Genomic DNA, 21945 nt, shown 5'->3' with positions numbered 1-21945 from the left:
TGTTCTTATAGACCCACTTGCTGCGAATTGATTTGGTTTTGAATGGAGGGTCCACCAACTTCCATGTTCCATTTTTGATGAAAGCATCATACTCCATTTGCATTGCTTCGTTCTATTCATCATGAGAAGCAACTGCTTTAAAAGAAGTTGGTTCAAAGTTCGTAGATAAATTAAATTCACAATCATATGAAATATCCATGTCATCTGCATCAATTGAATCAAAATTATCTACATCACCTCTATCTTCTCTGGTCGAACCGTTGGTTTTTGTCTTTTCGATCTCATTTGGATGAAGACTTTCAAGTGTTTTGGTGAGCCATTTTGGGGGACCTTTCCGAGATGGTCCAGGTAGCTCCATTGATTGAGATAGGGCTGCATCAAGATTTATCCTTCCAATCCTTTCAATCACATCACTCGAAGGGTCTTCCTTGATTTGAAGAAGCGGCTGGGAATTCATGAGGTGGAGACAATGCTTCAGAAGGAGATTCCATAGATTGATTTAAAATAGGGAGCTCCCCTTCAAGATGTGGAATCTCATTATCAAATTCATGATATGTTTTTGTGTGATTGAATCTATCGAGACGATCAAGCTGCCATTTCTGTTTCCATTCTGTGTTGTTACCTGTCACCCTGTCTTGGTATCAGAGATTCCTCTCTCACAATAATGTTTCCTTTGGTTGTTATGACCATGAACTCGGGTCTCAGAGTTTGGTTCAATTTTGTATCCCTAGGCAAAGTTCGCTTTCAACCCTTACCAAAGGCAAAAGATGAATTTATGTTCTCAAATATCTCGGTCCAATGGTTCATCGAAGTGCTCAACGCATTATGAATTTGCCCATTTGTATATGTTTAGGTTAAATTCTCCTCAAACTAAAATAAGGTTTGTTAGTTGAATGTAAGATATACAAGCGTATGGAGACTAAAAGGACATGTATTGCATGTAGTATTTTGAAATAATTTCAAATATTGCACTAAGATGAGTGGAAGAACAAATGTTTAACAAATTAAATATGAAGTTATTATTCTAGTGTTGGCAGCAGTTTGAAATTCAAACAAAAGTCATTATTGACTGTAGAGATATTTTTTTCCATCAGAGATTATTATTAGTGCAGTGTTTTTTCCTTGAGAAAGCTCTGTTTGAAGATGCATTCCCTCATGTCCATTGTTGGCGTAGTGCTGACTGGAAAGGAGAATTACTGAGAATGGTCTAGAAAGATCAGGCACACCCTCATTTTTAATGAGTGGTAAGGCATTTGTGAAGTAGAGGATGAAAATGCATCTACCAAGCCCACATTAGATAAAGAGCCATTTGGGAGAACAAAGACAACAAAGCCTATGCCCTGATTGTTGTTTCTATAAGTGAAGAGGTAAGTCGTCATATAGTTTCAATTAAAAATTCTTATGGTGCATTGAAGAAGTGGAAAGAACTATACGACTCACAGTTAGAATTGGAATTTGTTCAGTTGATGGTCAAACTCTTCAACCTTGAGTTGAAAGACAAGGACCTCCTGGCTGTAGCCTATGAAATTAGAGCCATTATGCATGATGTTGATGCCACTAGGGATAAGATGGACATTCCTCTCACGGCCTTCGTCAATGCCCTATAGGATGCAAAATTCTCCTCCTAAGTAGGGTGTCTTCCTAGAAGGTGACCATCTCCATGTGGTCATCATGTAGAATGTCACAAAAGCTATCATAATATCTCCAACACCCTTTGAAAGAATATCATGTAGGCACCTAACTTAGGTCAAACAACCATTGAGTAAGCCATCTACAATGAACAAATCCATCATGGACCATCTGTCATGTGCGAATCCATGATGGACAATTTCGGGGCTGATCATACACCATCTATCCTGAATCTCATGAAGCAGTCCCAAACATGGTGTAACCACTTGCGGAGTAACCCCAAAAACTAACTTTGTTACTGTATAGAGGACATAATTGATGCCTGTTATTATTCTTATAGCAAACTCAGCCCTACACACTTGAGATGTCTCTCTCTTCCAATGCGTGTTATGCAGAGAAATGGGTGCAAATCTAAGTGTTACCCAGACCAAATAACCTCATCCCAATTGTCTTTACAACTATGCCATTGGACATTCCATATCTTAGAATTTTGAATATTGCATGGGCATTGTTTTGTCAGTTCATGCACATGTATATTTGACTTTCAAAGTCAAGTTTCATTGAAACTTGATGCTTTTGACCAGTGTTCTGTATCTTAACACATTATTAACATTATTTTAGTCAAGCAGTGCCCTCCCACATTTTCTTCTAGAATGTCAAGGGTGTGTTGTTCCATAATCCATTCACCTCCTTGGTGTTGCTATGATGTAACAAGTTTATTTTGCACACTATGGGAATGATGGCAAAATAATGATAGTGGGTACCGCCCTAGTTGATGATTGATCTTTTGGTTAAGGACCTATATCCATGTGCAAGACGTCTGATTTACAAATTGTAATATCATGTTGGAGAGTTAGACTCCAGGTATGTTTATTGCTAGTCAGTTTTATCAGACATTCACTTTTTCATATTTTCCTACCAATTTCTAGCTGGGGTGTTTTTTGTTTAAAAGCTGTGCAGTTTGATATGCATATATATTCTTAAATTTATTCACACAATCTGGTTGTTTACTACTACTATACACACCTGTTATGAAATAAAGAAATGCAAAGATCAGTAATTGCTGGATGTCATGGAAAATGGTCAATGAAGATTAGTGAATACATCTAGCACAGCATATTAGTGAGTCAATAAAGAGGCCTCACTAAGCATTCAAAGATTTGGCTCTTATTGCGAATCTCTTGAAAATGGAATTGTATCTCCTGAAATGAGGGAAGTGTAATTCTTACCCTGTCAAGGCTGTAGTACACAGGGAATTCCAAAGGTGGAAAGATAGAAATATGTGTGCAACTACATAAGACACAATGTCTACTTGGATGCATCTTGAAGAGAAGTGTAGATGTGGGAAGCTCTCTTCGTAAGTCTAGAACAGTGTAACATTAGTTTTACTAAGGTTTATCATTTACTGCTGCAATTGGTGCTCCAGAATCTAACAGTCTATAATTGTTTAATGGTAGAGATAGTTGAAGGATGTTACCAACATATACATCAGTCAGGTGACCATGTGAAAGGCAAACGTTTTCTACTTAAATGGTCTAAGATATTTTACTCAAGGTCCTTTATGTGTGCGTGGTCTTAATGGAATTTGACAGTTCCTTTGGTATGTATTTGCCATCTTGATATGCAGTCTTGATATTCAAGTCTCTAGTATATTAGTATAAAATGTGTCTATAGTATATCCTTCCTTACTGATCAAACAATTCCTGAATCCTATTATGATATCGGCAGTTTAGAGAGAGGAGCTGATAGGGAATGTCACCTTAAGGCTTATGAAGGATGGGAATTTCTGTTGGGTTAGGGGAGACACACAACCAATAATCTAGTTGGAGTTTGTTAATGGTCAATTGAGCTACTGTAAGACTAGAAGCTTGTTGAATGGTAATGATTTCTAGATATTGATAGATTTTCGGAGATTTCTCCAGTTGAAATCTGTCTTGCCTATTGATGTGTTCAATGGCTTGAGGGGTTTGGTAAGGCATCTGGCATGTTTATCTCAAGACTCTCTATACTAGATATATATTGTTAAAGATGGTAGTATGTTTGAGAAAGACCACACCATCTCTGTTATGAATAGTAATGCTTTCTAGATAGTGACAGATTTTGGGAGATTTCTTCAGTTGAAATCTGTCTTGCGTATTGGTCTGTTAAATGGCTTGAGGGCTTTGGAAAGGAACCGGACTTGCTTAAGACTGTCTAGACTAGAGAGATACTGTTAAAGATGGTATTATGTTTGAGAAAGAACACATTTCTCATGTTGAAGACTTGAAGTTTGATCCTAAATCATTTTTCGATGAATTTGTGCATCATTTCTTTAATGCCTTGGAATGCTTGTTATGGACTTGCAGTGCAGTTGTTTATAGTTTATCAATCAACTCTTGATTTCTTGATTGCAATATGTGAGAATCTTGATTATTTCATTAGCTCTCCTGCATTTTCTTTTGATTTACTGTCAAAGTCACTGCAAAATTTATTTACTTGCAAATTAAAGGAATATAAAATCTAACATTTTTACTGCATGTTTCGAACAGGTAGGAACTCCAGGACGTCTTTTAGATCATTTATCAAATACAAAGGGCTTCAATCTACGGGCATTGAAGTATTTGGTATTTCTGATGCCTCCCTGTTTACCATTGTTTTTCTGGGGTGTTTTGTTATGTTGATGAGAATTTTCTTGGATTTTTTGTATAGGGACGACATATGAAAACTCCAGATTCTACTTTCCTTTTAAATCCAGATGTTAGATTCTAATGAAAGTGGTGAAGTTAGAGCTTAGGAATCTGAAAGGGAAATGAGGTCGGGGAAGTTAATTGTCCTTCAAACTAAAGAGTTTGCAAAGCCTTCAGCAAGAGATACCCACAACCTCTTTTGTGACTATTGATTCCCCACCTTTGAGTTTTGAAGCTTGGTTGAAATAGGAATAACCTATATGTAGAAACTGAACTATTAATCATTTTTTTGCCCATCTCTTTTGTAACACCAATTAATTTGCTCAAGTAAAGGGTTTACCCTGGTCGACCTGGTAGTGTCTTGAAATGTCTTAGTCTGTGTCAGACTTTCATTTCTCCATAGCCAATTTATTTTCTTATGACTCTGACTATGTGTAACTTTTAAATTCTAATCTGTTTGGAAAGTTGGAAACTAATAAAGCAGCCAGTAATTTGATCAACATTTTTGATTGAATTTTACCTTTCTTAGCACTTCAGCAGATTGGGACTCTTGTTTAGGAAAATTTAAGTGTTCAATGAATCCAAACCTGCCATACTGTTGACCACTCTGTGTCAATGACCCCAAAGCAATACACCCCTTTTTTTGCAAAAGGGATCTGTCATGTTCTCGTGTTCGCATCATTCAAATTTCATCAGTTGGAAATTTGTTAAAGATGTAAACCCATCTGCATGGTTATAATGTAAATGATCTTAGTAAGACCATCATGTATGTAACAACCTAGGTAAACATAGTATTTTGGTGACCATTTCTATCCTAGGAGGTTTTTTGTCTCACTAATTCATTTGTGTCTCTAGACATAGATGATTAACAGAGTTTTTCTCTCCAACCTCACCCCAAAGTTAGGGTGGATTTTGTCGTCAATATATTAAGTGAGTCCTAGTGTTTTTTATCGAGTCCTTGCAAAAATAATTTGGGAATAATCCTAGCTAATTGGCTAGATTATTTTATTACAAATTACTTGGTCTACTAGATCATATTTTGAGTCGCAAAATTGGGTAGATATTTGAGGGTCTATAACGAATGGGTGTTCCCTCTTCACGTATTAAATTGTAATATCTTCATGTAAAAAATATTTGGTGCATGGTCCCTCATAGTTAGACACCATGGCTAAATATTAGAGGGTTGGAAAAATTAGTAATTCCCTCATCAGTTAGTTAATTAAAATTTTGGCAAAATTAAATTAAAATCCTCAACAAAAAGTTTAATTAATTTTGTGTCATAGGTAAAATTAAGTTCTTCAAAGGTAAAGTTCGTGGGTTCTAGAAGAATTAATTTTTGGAGGTCCCTGACTAAGGGAATAAACTTTTATTCTTAGGAGAAATTTGTTCTCTAGCAATATTTATAGTTCAAAAATATTCTAGGAATTTGTGCCCAAATCTAGGTGAAAGATACCTGTCAAACTTGGTCAAATACCACCTAGTCCAGGCTGGTCAAACCTCCAGAAATACCAAAAGAAAATGCTGGTCAATAGTTTGAAATTCAGTCTGAGGTCAAGCTCGGACCTATGCTTAGCTGCAGTCAAAGTCCGATTTCTTTGAGGTCAAAGTCTAAATTTCTTTATCGACAAAACAAACTCTTTTAAGTGGGCAATCTTAGTCAAAATCTCAATCAAACAATAGCTTGATTCTTGGTCAGATGAAACAAATTAGATTTGGTCAAACTTAGGTCAAACAACAACTTCTATACTTGGTCAAACAATCCAAGTGTATGTTGTGTTGTCTGAATTGGTCAAAGTGGAGGAGGTCAACTTGTATTTATACTTGACAAATAGGGTGGACTTTGACCAAGGGTCACATCCATTCACTTGTGGGGCCGAATTGACTTTTTGGGTCTACATGAATCCCAAAATAATAATTTTAATTTTCATTTCCATAACTAGCATGCGGGAATACCTCCCATTGCAACACAAAAAGTCAACACTCCCTCTTAGAGGAGTATCTTCTGCAACAAATTTTCCTTGTTGATATTTCTCCTTAAGAAAAGTTCACGAGCTTGCCATATGGATGCATGTCATAGATAACTCCATGCTGGAGGGTGTAATGTAACTCCTCATATATTTAGGTTTGGCCAAAGTCCTTTATTGCTCCTTAGGCAAATGTATCAATTGCTTTTGGTCATGACTTAGCCTAGGCATCCAATTTTTTTTAGCTTCTTGGGAGAGAATTTGCCTTGGACCTTTCACCTTTCTAGTCAAATTCCCTTATGACCTAGCCAAGTCCTTTTGGCTCTAAAGGTGAATTACATCTATCTCCTCCAGTCGACATAACCAAGTCCTTTTGGCTCTAAAGGTGAATTACATCTATCTCCTTCAGTTGACATAGCCAAGTCCTTTTGGCTTCTAAGGAGAAGATATGTCCAATCCTCTAATTTCCCTGGGACATTCACCTTGGTCTACCTAGCCAAGTCCTTCTGGCTTTAGAGGTGAATGTGTCGTATAATTGCTCCTGTAATTTCCTTGGGTCATTCACCTTTCTTGTCAAATTCCATTATGACTTAGCTAGGTCCTTTTGGAAGGCAAGTCCTGGCTTCAAAAGTGAATGTATTTATCTCCTATTAGTCAAAGTCCTTTATGAGCGTGCCAAAGTCCTTTATGTCTTTAGGAGATGATCAACCCAATCCTGCAAAGACCTCATCATTCCTTTCCAATGAGGGAGACATTCAACATCAAACTAAGCTTGTCTTTGTCCACAATCTACTTATTTGTGGATATGTATTTGGAGCTCTACTGCTCCTCTTTGCATCATGTCTCAGATGAAGTGATCTGACCATGTCCTTCTGGCTTCTGAAGCCTCATTGCTTCATGACTCGTGATATTCTTGCAAAGACTTACTTCACCTCATGAGACATATCTTAGACCACATCCCATTGTATAATGTAGGTACCACATGCTTTGTAGATATCCACTCTAAGTCACCTGACACGGGGATTCGGGACACGTAGGATTCGGGATTCGTGGTGTCGGATTCGGGACACGCTGACCCCCGGAACAAGACACGTTAGGACACGTTATATATTATTTTATTAAAAAAAATATATATACATATATATATTTAAAATATATATATATATATATCTTAAAAATTAGTTATTAGCATATTTCTTACACAAATTTTAATTAATGATACAAATTTATTGATTTCAAACATAGATCTTCATCTATAGCTATTAGCATGCATAGTACATACAAAATTCAAATAAATGTCAGTGGTACTGGTCACATAAATGATAAATGATAAAATCATAAATCTATTAAAAATTTAAATCATGATTCATAATTCATAACTGAAAGACAACTTACAACTACAAGATAGTAAGATAAACACACTGACAACTGTAGTTTTCTCATTAAGTCATCAAATCAAAATCTGTTACATAGGTAGTGTTGGTGCAATGCCAATGGCAAATAGAAATAGAAAATATAAAACAACTATAGGTATACAAGCCTCAAGGCATCAATCAGCATCAGAATCAGCATCACTGTCCCCATCATCATGGTCCCCACTGCTCTCCTCTGCATCCTCCTCCTCCCCTGTATCCATAGTCGCCTCTGCATCTGCTGGTATGGAGGTTGAGTCATCAAAACTAATAGGGTCTAGCACTGGATCACCGAGATCCATGTTGGCCAATGCCAACTCAACAGTGGTGTCCAGACCCATATCTTCAGGAAAGACATCCCACATCTTTGTCTTTCCCCTCAACCACTCTTCCCTCTGCCTGTAAATAAGACGAAGGTTGGTGTGCACATACACCATTGTCTCTGCCCTGGACTGCTCAAGCCCGTTCTTCTTCACAGTATGCAAATTCCCATACGTGCTCCAATTCCTCTCGCAACAAGAGGATGAAGTCACCTGAGAGAGGAGCCTCATGGCTAACTGCTGAAGAGGAGGGCTTGTTGCCCCATGATTTGCCCACCAAGAGTAGGGCTTCTTAAGCCCCCTGTCTTTAATCACATCATAGCCTCCAAACCGACCAGTGCCAGTGGAAAACTCTGCAAAGGCATCCTCCACCTCAGCAAGCAATGCACTATCATGATAAATCCGCTTCAATGCCTCTTTCCTCCCCTGTGAGATTTCACCATCCATGTGAGGAGGGAATCTGCGGGAAGGTCCACCATTCAGCCACTCATGGCTGTAGTATTTGGGGTTCAATGAGTGAGACAAACAATGTAAAGGTGTACAATTCTTGTCCCATCTGCGGACAAGAATATCATGTATGGTATTGCAGAAGGCCTCTGGTGATGTCTCATACGGGGGCACTCACTCTGTAGAATAATGCTCCTCACAGACTCAATCATGGAATCCCATCCCTCATAAACCTCTCCTAGGATGGGTTTGTCTGTATCTGCAACTCGAAGCAAAGAGATGATAGGGTCCATGATCCGAATAATTAGATCTACCCTCTCTCACCAAGCATCATCTAGTACCGTGTCTTTCACTCTTTTAGAGGCTGCCTGATCTGTCTTTCTCCAAAAGGACCAAAACTGAGAAATAACCATGGACCCAAGAGCAGTCTTGACCTCCCTCAACCTCTTCAACATCATGAATGAAGATGCAAACCGTGTATCAGCAATCTTCAACAATGATAGATTACTGTACTCCTTGTAGATAGTGAGGGCATTTGTATGAATTTGCACAAAGTTACGGATATGTCTTGCATCCTCAATAATGCTTCCAATCCAAAGCACATCAGAAGCAATGGATTTCAGTGCTAAGTTCAATGAATGGACAATGCAAGGTGTCCAAAACACTTGTGGATATTTAGCTTCCACAATCATGCCAGCCGCCTTGCAAATAGGTGCATTATCTGTAATGATTTGCACACAAGAATCAACACCTACCTCTTCAACAACTCTAATAAATAACTCACCCATAAATTGTGCATCCTTGTATTTGCCAAGTGTATCCACTGCTTTCAGGAAAACTGGACCATTCAAGGAAGACACCATGAAGTTGATGATTGGGTGTCGTGCTGGATCTGTCCATCCATCAGAAACAATGCTAACCCCAGATGTTGGCCATGATGCCTTAATAGGCTCGAGCATTTTTTGCACCTCTTTTTTTGCCTTCGTCAACAATGTGGTTCTCAGCTTCTCTGACCCAGGAGGCACATACCCTGCTAGAGCCCCTTGAGTTAGAGCTCGGCACATCTCAACAAATAAAGGTGAACGTGCAACATTAAATGATATGAAGTTTTGATAGAAGAAGAAGGCAATGGTGAGATCAAGCTCGTCCCGTCTCTCTTTTTGGAAAATCCTGTCCATTGGACCAAGTGATCTTCTTTTTAATGCTTGTCCCCCAGTAGAAGTAGAACTCTCAAATGGAAATTTGGTGGTGGCTTTCCTCAAAAATGGAAGGGGGTCTTCATTCTTGCCCTTGGGTGCTTTTGATTTTGAAGCCAGTGCCACATGTTCCATACCAACATGGGCCTCCTTTTCCAATTCTTTTCTCTTTTGTGAAGGAATATCTTTACAAGCTCCAATCCCCTTACCAGGTATAGCCAACAAATGTGCTCTCACACGGTGATATGTGCTTGTGAAAGAAAGGTTACAAAAGCTGCATTTCCATTGCACATTGCCTCCTCCCTTTCCCTTGCTGTTTGACCCATCCTCTCTTGCGACATATTTCCACAATGGATATTTTTCATTGCCTTTAACTCCTCTTCCCTCAAGATTACTTGCAGCAGACTCTGATGATATTGGGGGAGGAAGTGCATCTCTACCCATGACATTCTTGCCCTTCCTTGCTGCCCCTGCCGTTGATTGAGCCATGTTACCTCAACCTGTAAAAAAAATGAACAAACAGTCAAACTGCTGTAAAATTTTTAAAATGCAAACAACAAAAGAAATGAACAAGAATCAAGTTCATTTTATAGGCTAGCAGTGGCTCACTGCCAACTGGCTGTATAATGTATTCTATGTTGTTGTATAAAAAATTAAAGACAGTGTTCTAAACTTCTACACTGCCAGGACAGGCCAAGGTCTGAGTGTTATAAAAGACAGTGTTCTCAGCAGCCCTAAATATGTTGAATTTGTGGCACTTCTGAGTACTCTAGGCCTATGCACAATGGGCTATCTTTATCATCTATACGCACAGCCACTAAGAGGAAGACTTCAGCTCTTTCCAACTCATGCCAATGTGGAGAAACCCGGCCCAGAATTCAATAATACGCAGAGGATGACCCCACACTTACTCCGTTTAGCATTTCAATCACATTATGGAGGCTAAACTATGCCCAAAAATGTACAACGAACTCATTCTTGACTCTGATTTATAGGTTAATGGCCTGTTCTAACATGGATCTTCACTGCAGAACTAAATTATGATGTTTTTGTATATATCAATAGCCGTAAGTTGAACATTACACAAGCATTTTCTACTTTAAAGCTGTGGCCATGAGATACATATTTCAGACAAAGCCAAGTGTGTCCATTCTGCCAACTGAATAGTGAATACCATACTCCGTTTATAAAAATATCCAAACCCAACACTCTTATTACACACGCTTCTGCTCACTCATTCCATCATCAAGGTAATAAACAAGATGCACAGACTCAGTTCTTGTCATTGCAGCTCTGAAATATTACATATGTAACCTTTATTATAAAACACAGTGGGCCGTGGCGTATACCTTTGTTCTGTCTATTTATTAATTTAACTATGGTTCATATATGTATCATGGTCATTGGTGGCCCGCATCTATCTATAGCTCACACAGAAATGGATCGCACAGTGATAATATAACACTGGCGACTCGTTCATGATTTCAAAGGCTCGTTCTTAACGACTGGAGCATTGTTAGATTTCAGTGGCTCAGATTATATGGCGTTGCTCCATACGTTGTGGTGACTGGTTCTATATACCCAACATTACAGTGGTTCAAGGGTTTTGTGTCACGCAATTTATGCAAACTGATCACTGATAAGGCGTGATACATATTAAGTTTTAACAGCTCAGCAAACTAACCTTAAACCTGCAAATTGCAATGCGGTCCGCCGCTCCAAATCGCTGTTACTCGCTCCAAATCGATGTTAAGGTTGCAAATGCGGTCAAATGGGAATGACAACAGCGAACTTAAACCTACCAGCAGCCCGAAAAACGAATCCGAAACCAGGATTCGATTCCAAAATCGTGACACGTTCTTCATTTTTTTGACACGCTCATGACACGACGTACCCGGATATGACACGACGAGTCATTGAAACATGACACGTGTCAGGACAGAATCGTGTCCGATTCGTCCGATTCGGGATTCGTCCAGGGGTTTGGACGAATCCGGTTTCATATAATCCACTGTATATGCCTCGGCTCAACCATAAACTGGTTTAGGATGTTCATTGCAAAGTAAATATCTGGCCTAGTGTTAACCAGGTACTTCTCAAATCTGATCAATTGCGTATACATCGTGGGATTCCAATGCCAAGAAATAGTGTATTTGCTAGAATTCTTTATTTTGTAAAAATTTCTGTTTCCCACCCCGGTTTTCAGTTTCACCTTATTTCTCCCATGTAGTTAAATGCCTTTTCCCATAACCATACATTCAACAACTGAAAAAAATAATTTTTTTTTGCTGAAAACACAAATTCTGGAAATTTTACAAAATGCTGGAAAATGCAGAAATAAAAATCAGCAGGTACAAATAGCCATTTAAAACATTTAGACACAGTGATTTTTGGTCAATGTGACCCTGGAAAAACCCCCTACAACTCTTGGGGAAAACCAGTTCGAGAGCTCTTCTTTATTTCTGAAAATGCCTTTTTTACAGTGAGAAATTTTTAGCAAAAATCAACAAAAATCAGCGAGCAAATTTACAACTTATCTCAATTTCTGAGCCTCACGAACCACTGGAAATTTCCAAACAGCAACACAATGCTGTACGGCTACTGTACGAATGGTACATACGGCTGTATGGATGGTACTGACAACTGTACAGACTGTACGGACTGTACAAACCTCGATTTTTGTGCAGAAAATCAGCTGCCTCGATTTCTGTGCAAAAATATGCCTTTTACTGTTTGTTCATTAAGCTGTACGGATTTGCTTAACTGCTGCCTTGGTATGTGTGCCAAGCTGTTGCCTCCTTCTCCACCCTGTCCAGAAATCTCCCTTGCTCTCTTGCTCTCTCTCTCTCAATCTGCTCATGAAAGAATGAATGATCTTTTCCTTCTTTTCCTCCCTTAATCCAACCCTAAGTGACTTTTGGGTGATCCCTAAATCCAATGGCTGAAATAGATTGGGATCTAGGGCTGAGATTAAATGCTCATTTAAATCTCACTTTCTATTTTTTAATTCAACCCACTTTAATAAAGGCCCACTTAGTCATTTATTTCCAAAGTCACTTTTCCTTTCTAATTTTTCATTGACTTTATAAAAGTCACTTTAAAATTAGACTTTAGTAACTTTATCACTTAAAGTCACTTTTAAATTAGATTTGACTTTATAAAAAATTATAAAGTCACTTTAGGAGAAAAATTAAATTCTTTTGGACACTTTTCCCTAGGCCAAAGATCAAAGCCTTAGGGAACCACCTGTCCTCCGGTACCAAATTTCAACACTCCCTCTTACTGAGAAAGGTGTTCCTCACCACACCCGTCTTGTTTCTGAAGTAGTCATGCTTGCCCCGTGGTAAGGCTTTGGTAAGAATATCTGCAACCTGCTCATCAATGGGAATATACTCAAGCTTCACAGCGCCCTTTTGAACACAGTCTCTGATGAAATGATATTTGATCTCGATATGGCTTGACCTATCATGAGATACTGGATTCTCCGTGAGTTTAATGCAACTCTGATTATCACAGTAAATCACTGAAGGTCTCAACGACTGACCAAATAAGCCAAACAACATCTTGCGAAGCCAAATGGCCTCACAACTAGCTAGACTGGCTGCCATATACTCCGCTGAACTCAATGCTACTGACTGCTGCTTCCGACTGAACCATGACACTACTGCTGAACCCAACCCAAAACAGCACCCTGAAGTGCTCTTCCTATCAGAAGCACAACCTGCCCAATCAGAATCAGTGTAACCTGCCAATCTCACTCCATCCCCCTGCCTGTAGTCCAGACCATAATCCACTGTCCCCTGCAAGTACTGCAAAATGTGTTTTGCAGCCACCCAGTGAACCTTCCTAGGCTCACACATAAACTGACTCATTGTGTTCACTGCAAAGCAAATGTTTGGTATAGTGTTGACCAAATACATCAAGGAACCAATCAGCTGCCTGTACAATGTGGGATCCACCAACTCAGAATCCGAAGCATGAAGCTTCTTCCAGTTGGTGATCATCGGTGTCGACATGGGTCTACAATCCTCCATGTGGAATCTGCCAAGGATGTCCACAATATACTTCCTCTGCCCCAGGAAGAAATGCCCCTCCTCCTGCCACACCTCCAAACCCAAAAAGTAATGCATCAAGCCGATGTCCTTCATTTCAAACTCCGCTGCAAGATCTCTCTTGCAGTGCTCTATGAGTCTCTCTGCGCCTGTAATGACCAAGTCATCCACATACAACACCAGAATGAGAGGCTCCTCACCTATCACAATAAAGTAAAGGTTCGGATCTGCCTCACTCTTTGTGAAACCCATTCCCTGCAAGTGTGTATCTATCTTGGAGTACCAAGCTCTGGGAGCTTGCTTCAGGCCATAGAGGGTCTTCTTCAGTCTGCACACATGGGACACCTTCCCATGCACCTCAAAGCCCTGTGGCTGCTCAATGTACACCTCCTCCTGTATGAAGCCATTGAGAAATGCAGTCTTCACATCCATCTGGTGGATCTTCCAACCCATCTCCGCTGCTATCGATATAATGGAGAGGATCGAAGTATATCGAGCCACGGGAGCGAAGGTCTCCTTATAATCAACTCCCTCTACCTGGGAGAACCCTCTAGCCACAAACCTCGCTTTGAATTTCTCAATTCTGCCATCTGCAACATGCTTTACCTTGTAAAGCCATCTGGAAGTAACCACGGATTTTCCCTCAGGCCTCGACACCACCTCCCAAACATCATTCTTCATGATAGAAGAATACTCCTCCTGCATGGCCTCTCTCCAGACCTGCTGGCTAGATGCCTCCTCATAGCTAGAAGGCTCAGAGTCAAGGATGCTAGTAACCATTGCCATATAGCTACAAAACCTCTCAGGTGGTCTACTCTCTCTGACCGGCCTCTTCGGCTCAGCAACAGATGTGGCATCTCTCAAGGTGTCCTGAAGCCACTTGGGCTTCCTCTTCTTTGAGTACACTTCTCCCATAGGAGAATGAAACTCCTCCCCATCATCATCAGGAGCCTGAACTCCTGACTGTCTATCTGCTGTCCTCTTGCTTGCACCTGAACCTGTAGAAGTTGAGGTACCGTGTGAACTGTCCATCAGTGGACTCCCTAGTGAACTGCTCTGCATGTTGCCCGGAGCACCAACCCTCTGGCTCGGTGAGCCACTGCTCTCTGACGGACCTGACATCCTCGTAGATGTACCTCCAGATCCTCCTGATCCCTGCCCACTGGATCCCTGTGACTGACTCAATTGCTGCTGAGGGTCTGGCTGATCCAGATACTCTAACTCCCGTGACCTCCTGAAGGCCCTGTCCTCCTCGAACTTCACATCTCGCCTAACAACAACTCTCCTCTGTGCAGGAATGTAAATCCGAAAGGCCTTTGAGGTCTCACTGTAGCCCACAAAGATACCCTTCTCTGCGGTGGGCTCTAGTTTGGTCCTCTTCTCCTTGGGTATGTAGGAGTATGTGATGCACCCAAAGATGCGAAGATGACCAATATCAGGCTTCTTCCCAGAAAAAGCCTCCTCCGGAGTCATGTGCCCCAAGGCACGATGCAGACTCCTATTCTGCAAATAAACAACAGTGTTGCAGGCCTCTTCCCACAAGAACAATGGCAATCCCTGATCATGTAGCATGGCTTTGGCAGCCCCTACGATGGATCTGTTCTTCCTCTCCACAACCCTGTTCCGCTGGGGGTTGTAAGGAACAATGAACTCCCTCCTAATGCCTGCCTCCGCACAATAGTCAACAAACTCTCCAAGGGTGTACTCTCCCCCATTGTCCGACCTCAGGGACTTGATCTTCCGACCTGTCTGTGTCTCCACAAGAGCTCTAAACTCCTGAAACAGCTTGAAGACCTCACTCTTAGTCTTCAAGAAATAAATCCAGGTCCTCCTGGAGTGATCATCAATGAATAAAACTTAGTACTCATATCCACTCAAGGAAACATGAGACATCCGACCGCTCACATCAGAATGAATCAAATCAAGTATCCCAGTCACTCTGTTGTCACTGCTGGGAAAAGGGAATTTGGCAAACTTGCCCATCGCACATCCTCTGCAAGTATCAAAGTGATTAGTGCTGAAATCTGGCACACCTATAGTGATCTCCCGCAAGGTCCTCAAGGCTCCATGATACATATGTCCCATCCTGCGGTGCCAAATCTCACACAGCTCAGAACTGCTAGCTCTGTTGTCGGTACTACTACTCAATGCCACAAGGGACTGGAATGCAAACTTGTACGCCTTTGCATGGCGTACACCTATCACTCTAGCTGAATCAACTGGAGTGCCCCTGGGATACATCAACACCTGTCCTCCCCTGAACAGTACCTCATATCCTCTGTCCTCCAAAGCTGAGATGGATATGAGGTTCTTCCTCATCCCTGGCACATAAAGAACGTCTGACACCTTCAAGGGAGGTTTGGACTCCCTCTGAAATGTCAGTGTCCCCACCCCGACTGCTCTGACAACTCTGTCATCACCGAGTACTACCTCAATATCAGTGCCACTCTCTGAAAGCTCTGAGAAGTACTCTTAGACTCCTGTTATGTGACGTGAAGCCCCACTGTCCACATACCAGATACCTGAAGATGCTCCGCTAATCGAGGGAAAGCATGCTCCCTCTGAACCTGTGTGGTAGGTGATCCTGCATTAGGGGACTCATACGTAGTGAACCCAAACTCTCGGTCAAAATGAACTGCAAAGTCCTCAACCTCTGCTGAAGCTGCCACATTCTGGTTCTTCCCCTTCTTCTTCTTCTTCTCCGGACACACAACTGCATAGTGTCCCATCTTTTGACAATTCCAACACTTCACCTTGGAATAGTCCTTTTGTGTGTCACCCTGTTTACCTTTACCTTTGCCTTTGTCCCTACCATTGCTTGTGGAAGCCTGCTTCTTCCCCTTGCCTTTCTTGCCTCACGCTGACAGTGCTACATCCTCATCCTGCTCAACTGGCTTGGCTGCCCCAAGCTGACCTTTCCTGATTTCTGTCTGAATGCAATCATCCCAAAACCTCGCCCATGTGGGAAGGGTCTCACGTGCACAAACCCCATCAGCAAAGTTCATCCATGAACGGGGAAGCCATTCACTGCAATCCGCACCAACTCAGTGGGTTGAATGGCCTCTCCAGTCTCTGCCAACTCATCTCTCACATTAGTAATCTTTGTGAGATATCCAGCTACACTATCATTACCCATCTTAATGTTCTTCAGCTTCTCCTTCAGGACCATTTTCCAGTTCTCATTGGTATTCTGGTAGAGATTGGACAATGCTGTCCACATCTCATGGGCATTTCTCTTTCCTCTCACATGAGGAATGCAATGGTCTTTGACTCCGTCTAAAATCAACCTCTTACACTTGTTCTTTTTATTATACTCAGCCAACTGAGTAGCATCAGTAGGCACAACAACAGGGTTCTGTGTGGTATGCACCATGATATCCCAGACTTCTGCCTCCTCAAAGATACTCTGCATTCTCTCCTTCCAAACGCTGTAATTTGTATGCCCATCCAACCTATCCTCCACTTTCAATCCCAATGACAACCTGCTGTCCTAAAATTGAAAAATAGCACTGCTGTAGTAAAGATAAAACTGCTGTTTGTGAAAAATCAGCTTGCTGGAATTTTCTGAGTGAAAAATCAGCAGGCTGTAATTTTTCTTCATTGCTGTCCCAAACTGCACTTCAACACTCAAGCTCTGATACCATGTAAAAATTTTTGTTTCCCACCCCGGTTTTCAGTTTCACCTTATTTCTCCCATGTAGTTAAATGCCTTTTCCCATAACCATACATTCAACCACTGAAAAAATATATATATATATTTTTTTTCTCTGAAAACACAAATTCTGGAAATTTTACAGAATGCTGGAAAATGCAGAAATAAAAATCAGCAGGTACAAACAACCATTTAAAACATTTAGACACAGTGATTTTTGATTAATGTGACCCTGGAAAACCCCCCTACAAGTCTTGGGAAATTCCAGTTCGAGAGCTCTTCTTTATTTTTTCAAATGCCTTTTTTACAGTGAGAAATTTTCAGAAAAAATCAACAAGCAAATTTACAATTTATGTCAATTTCTGAGCCTCACAGCCCACTAGAAATTTCCAAACAACAACACAATGCTGTACGACTACTATACGAACGGTACAGACAATTGTACAGACGGTACAGACGGATGTACGAACTGTACGGACATGCTGTACGGACTGTACAGACGGATTGTATAGACCTCGATTTTTGTGCAGAAAATCAGCTGCCTTGATTTTTGTGCAAAAATCTGCCTTTTACTGTTTGTTCATTCAGCTGTACGGATTTGCTTAACTGTTGCCTTAGTATGTGTGCCAAGCTGCTGCCTCCTTCTCCTCCCTGTCCAGAAATCTCCTTTGCTCTCTTGCTCTCTCTCTCTCAATCTGCTCATGAAAGAATGAATGATATTTTCCTCCTTTTCCTCCTTTAATCCAACCCTAAGTGACTTTTGCGTGATCCCTAAGTCCACTGGCTGAAATAGATTGTGATCTAGGGTTGAGATTAAATGCTCATTTAAATCTCACTTTCTATTTTTTAATTCACCCCACTTTAATAAAGACCCAATTAGTCATTTATTTCCAAAGTCACTTTTCCTTTCTAATTTTTCATTGACTTTATAAAAGTCACTTTAAAATTAGACTTTAGTAACTTTATCACTTAAAGTCACTTTTAAATTATATTTGACTTTATAAAAAATTATAAAGTTACTTTAAGAGAAAAATTAAATTCTTTTGGACACTTTTCCTTAGGTCAAAGATCAAAGCCTTAGGAAACCACCTGTCCTCCGGTACCAAATTTCAACATATTTCAATCTTCGAGGCAAAACTCCCACTGTCACAGAAGTAAATCCCCCCGCCACTTCTGCTTCCTCTATCGCGCAAGCAAGTCCTTCTATTGTAGCTGCTCTCTCTTACTAGGAGAACCCTCTTGTCACAAACTTTGCTTTGTTTTACTCGATCTTGCTAGAATCATTGCCTTGGTAGCCTTCACGATGTTCTTGCCAACCTCATTTAGGAGGTCACGGAAGAAACAATTACAACCAAGCAAAAAATACAAAGACAACATGTTGACCTAAGAAAAATAACAATAATCAAGGGAGAATGATGCAAATTACTTATCTCTTGATAAAGAAACTGCTGAGAATTGTAGGGAATTGTCAATTCCCTCTTGATCCTCGTCTCCTTGCAAAATCAATGAAGTCCATCTGTAATCTTCTCGTCCTTAAGAGTAGTTGCTAATCCTACTTTGCTTCCTTGCGTGATCTGTAAGAGCTAGAGTTTCTTCATTCTGTGGATTAGGCTTAGCAAGCCATTCATTGAACTATCTGGCCACATCAAAGGTTCATCAAGCTAGTATCAACACCAAGTCATGCTGTAGGGTTTACAAACCCTAAGTCTTCCATCTTTTGTACCACACAAGCATAAGGACACCTATTGATACCCTTTGCAATTTCATCAAACTTGTCATGTGCAAATTATACCCACTATAGTCACAAAGTCAATCATTGTCTCTTGAAAGAGATTTGTCATTGTTTTAGCAAAAGATGTTGTCACAACATCTCGAACCTTTGAAGAACATTTACCATAAGTATAATCACATCAAGATTGTGACATAGGTAACAACTTGTGAACATGAGAATCTCCTTCTTATAAAAGTAGCTGGGGTAGGCTTCTCCGCAGGTCCCTTTGGCTTTAAAGTAACTTCCTTTTGATCACAATCAATGTCACTATTATTTACTCTTAGAGGGTTGTCCACACACTGCCTTCTTTGTTGGTTGACTTTTCTTTGCAACCTTTGCTATTCATAGGAGATTAGCTCCTTTACATGCTTAGCAAACCACCTTCTTCTTGATCAACAACCTCATTCTTACCTACACTGGTCTCCTATCTAACTTGAGGAACTTTGGCCCCTTTTGCTCATAGGTTTGAGACTTTTTGATCTCCTCTGCTCCCAATTGAGGCGTCTCTGCCCTCTTGTACTCATTTTGAGGCATTTCTACCATCTGTTTATAGTTCCGAGGCCTTTCGACCTACTTCTAGGGCTTCAACCCTCCTCCTAGGCACAAATAGAATCTTGGTAGCCTCATTTTCCTTCAAACAATAGACAAAAACCTCAAGTCCAACTTCCTTTGTGTCCAACAAACAGACATAAAATAGTTCGTTCAATAGACAAGTTACTCGACCTCTTCTAGAGATCTACTCGTCTTGCTTTCTAATGCAAATAAGCTGCAACTCGATGTCTTCTTGAAGATTTGCTGTTTACTTGGGCTACTTCTTCTTCATAAGGTGAGACTTGTTATTGTATTCATTTGAAAATTCTCGATATTGAGTGGTATTTCATCATCCTCTCTTTGCACTTCAACTTTAGTAGATTTTGGCGCTTCCAAAACAGATATCAATGGCTCTGCATGCGCTCCTTTATCCTTCATTTCATACTTCTTTGCTAGACATGTATAGGCAAGCATCTTTGGGAATAGGACCAATAAGAGTTAGAATGTAAAGGGGTAAAAACATGAAATCTTGAGATCACCTATTCCCACAATCAATATAGGCAAAAACATGATCCCAACTTGAGAATTAAGATCCTCCGGAAGGAGTAAAACTAAGAACTTGAGGTTTTTTTCTTAGCTCCCTCTCGTTTTAGACTAGCTTTCTTGTATTCAATTCTGAGAGAAATAGTCAAGCTATTGAACATTTGTCTCTTAGGTTGACTTAAGTGGTTGCTCTTTTAACAAGGCTCTGAACCCATGTTGAATGTTCTACAATAATGCTTCGTAGAAATTGATCTTCTGATCTAATAATTAATTTCCAGTGATCTCCAATCAAGTTATCTTTATATCACATATATCATTAAGCATTTACACACAAAAAAATCTCAAGAATAATCCAATGAAAAAAGTAGGACCATAAAGAGATAACCAAGCACAATAGAGACACAAATTTACCCTTGGAAAACCCAACATACTTTTCTTCTTAGTAGAAATTTGTTCTTCAACAAGATTTTACAGTTCAAAATATTCTAGGAAACAAGGCCAAAATCTATGTCAAAGATACCAGTCAAGCTTGGTCAAATACTAGCTAGTCTAGGTTGGTCAAACCTCCAAAAATACCAAAAGTTAATGCTAGTCAACAATCCAAAATTCGGCCTAAGGTTAAGCTCTGCTTGTGGTCAAAGGTCGATCTCTTTGCAATCAAAGTATGAATTTCTCTGTGAATAAAACAACCTCCTTTCAGTGGCCAATCATAGTCAAAATCTCGGTCAAACAATAGTTTGATTCTCGGTAAGATGAAGCAGATTAGATTCAGTCAAACTTAAGTCAAACAACAACTTCTATACTTGGTCAAACAATCCAAATCGTCTTCCTTGACCTCACATGTGTGAGTAGAAGTGTTGTGTTGTCTAAATTGGTCAAAGTGGAGGAGGTCAACTTGTATTTATACTAGAAAAATGGGTGGACTTTGACCAAGGGTCACACCCATTCACTTGTGGGGCCTACATGAAGACCAAAATAATAATTTTAATTTTCATTTCCATAATTTTCCTTGGCCATCTTGGGGGGCTTTTTGCATTTGGGAATACCTTCTGATGCTACACAAAAAATCAACAATATGATGGTCACCGGTTCGAAACTTCGTGGGTAGTACTTTCTGGGTTCTAACTTATTATGTTTCTGTGATGTGTTTTAAAATACACTCCAATTGTGCTCACAACCTAAAGCACTAAAAGGTTGACTCAACTCCTGAACGACAAAAAAATCCATAGAAGTTCATTTCCATTGTAATCTCTCCATTAAACATATACAACAAAGAAGAAATAAAAGACTTATATTACATTTAATTCTAGTAGCAAATATAAAATAAAGAAGTACATAATTCAACTTTCAAATAAAACATGTATATTCAAATTCTAAATTCTAATGGTTGTCATTAAAATCTCCCTTTTTTGGACATCAATGTTATAGCCAAATGCTTTGTTGGTGTTTCTATACATCTTGCTTAAGAAAATGTAAGGTTGTGGACAGTTGCTCCTGCATGAACGGGATATTGGAGCATCCTTTTCCATCGATCATTGAAATTTTAAATGGTTATATATTTCTCATACCCAAGACCATCCTTCCCAAGTACTAATATTGGATAGCCTCTTTTGCCTTCATCGCCTTAGATAAGGAGACACTTTTGGGATTATGCCGATCAACCAAGCAAATAATTTCTTCCAAAGGTTCACTAACCATGTACACTTCATCCACTGCTTCCTAGAAGGAGTCATTGTACACTAGTTTAGCAATGGCTCTCCTA

The 21945-nt window shown here is 40.0% G+C and overlaps 1 protein-coding gene across 1 annotated transcript in view; it reads left to right on the top strand.

Moving 5' to 3' along the window:
- The window catches only part of LOC149138246 (DEAD-box ATP-dependent RNA helicase 10-like), a 191109-nt gene that overhangs the window by 63013 nt on the left and 106151 nt on the right, over positions 1 to 21945 (top strand). Inside the window, exon 5 of the mRNA XM_089450305.1 lies at positions 4158 to 4232. Within this exon, the coding sequence (XP_089306431.1) occupies positions 4158 to 4232 (75 nt within the window). The remainder of the gene's footprint in view (positions 1 to 4157; positions 4233 to 21945) is intronic.

Source organism: Pinus tabuliformis, chromosome X (genome assembly GCF_031772625.1).
Source record: "Pinus tabuliformis cultivar Carrire ecotype Pingquan chromosome X, CPIR1, whole genome shotgun sequence".
Classification (NCBI taxonomy): Eukaryota; Viridiplantae; Streptophyta; class Pinopsida; order Pinales; family Pinaceae; genus Pinus; species Pinus tabuliformis.
This window is presented reverse-complemented; position numbering and strand designations above follow the sequence as displayed.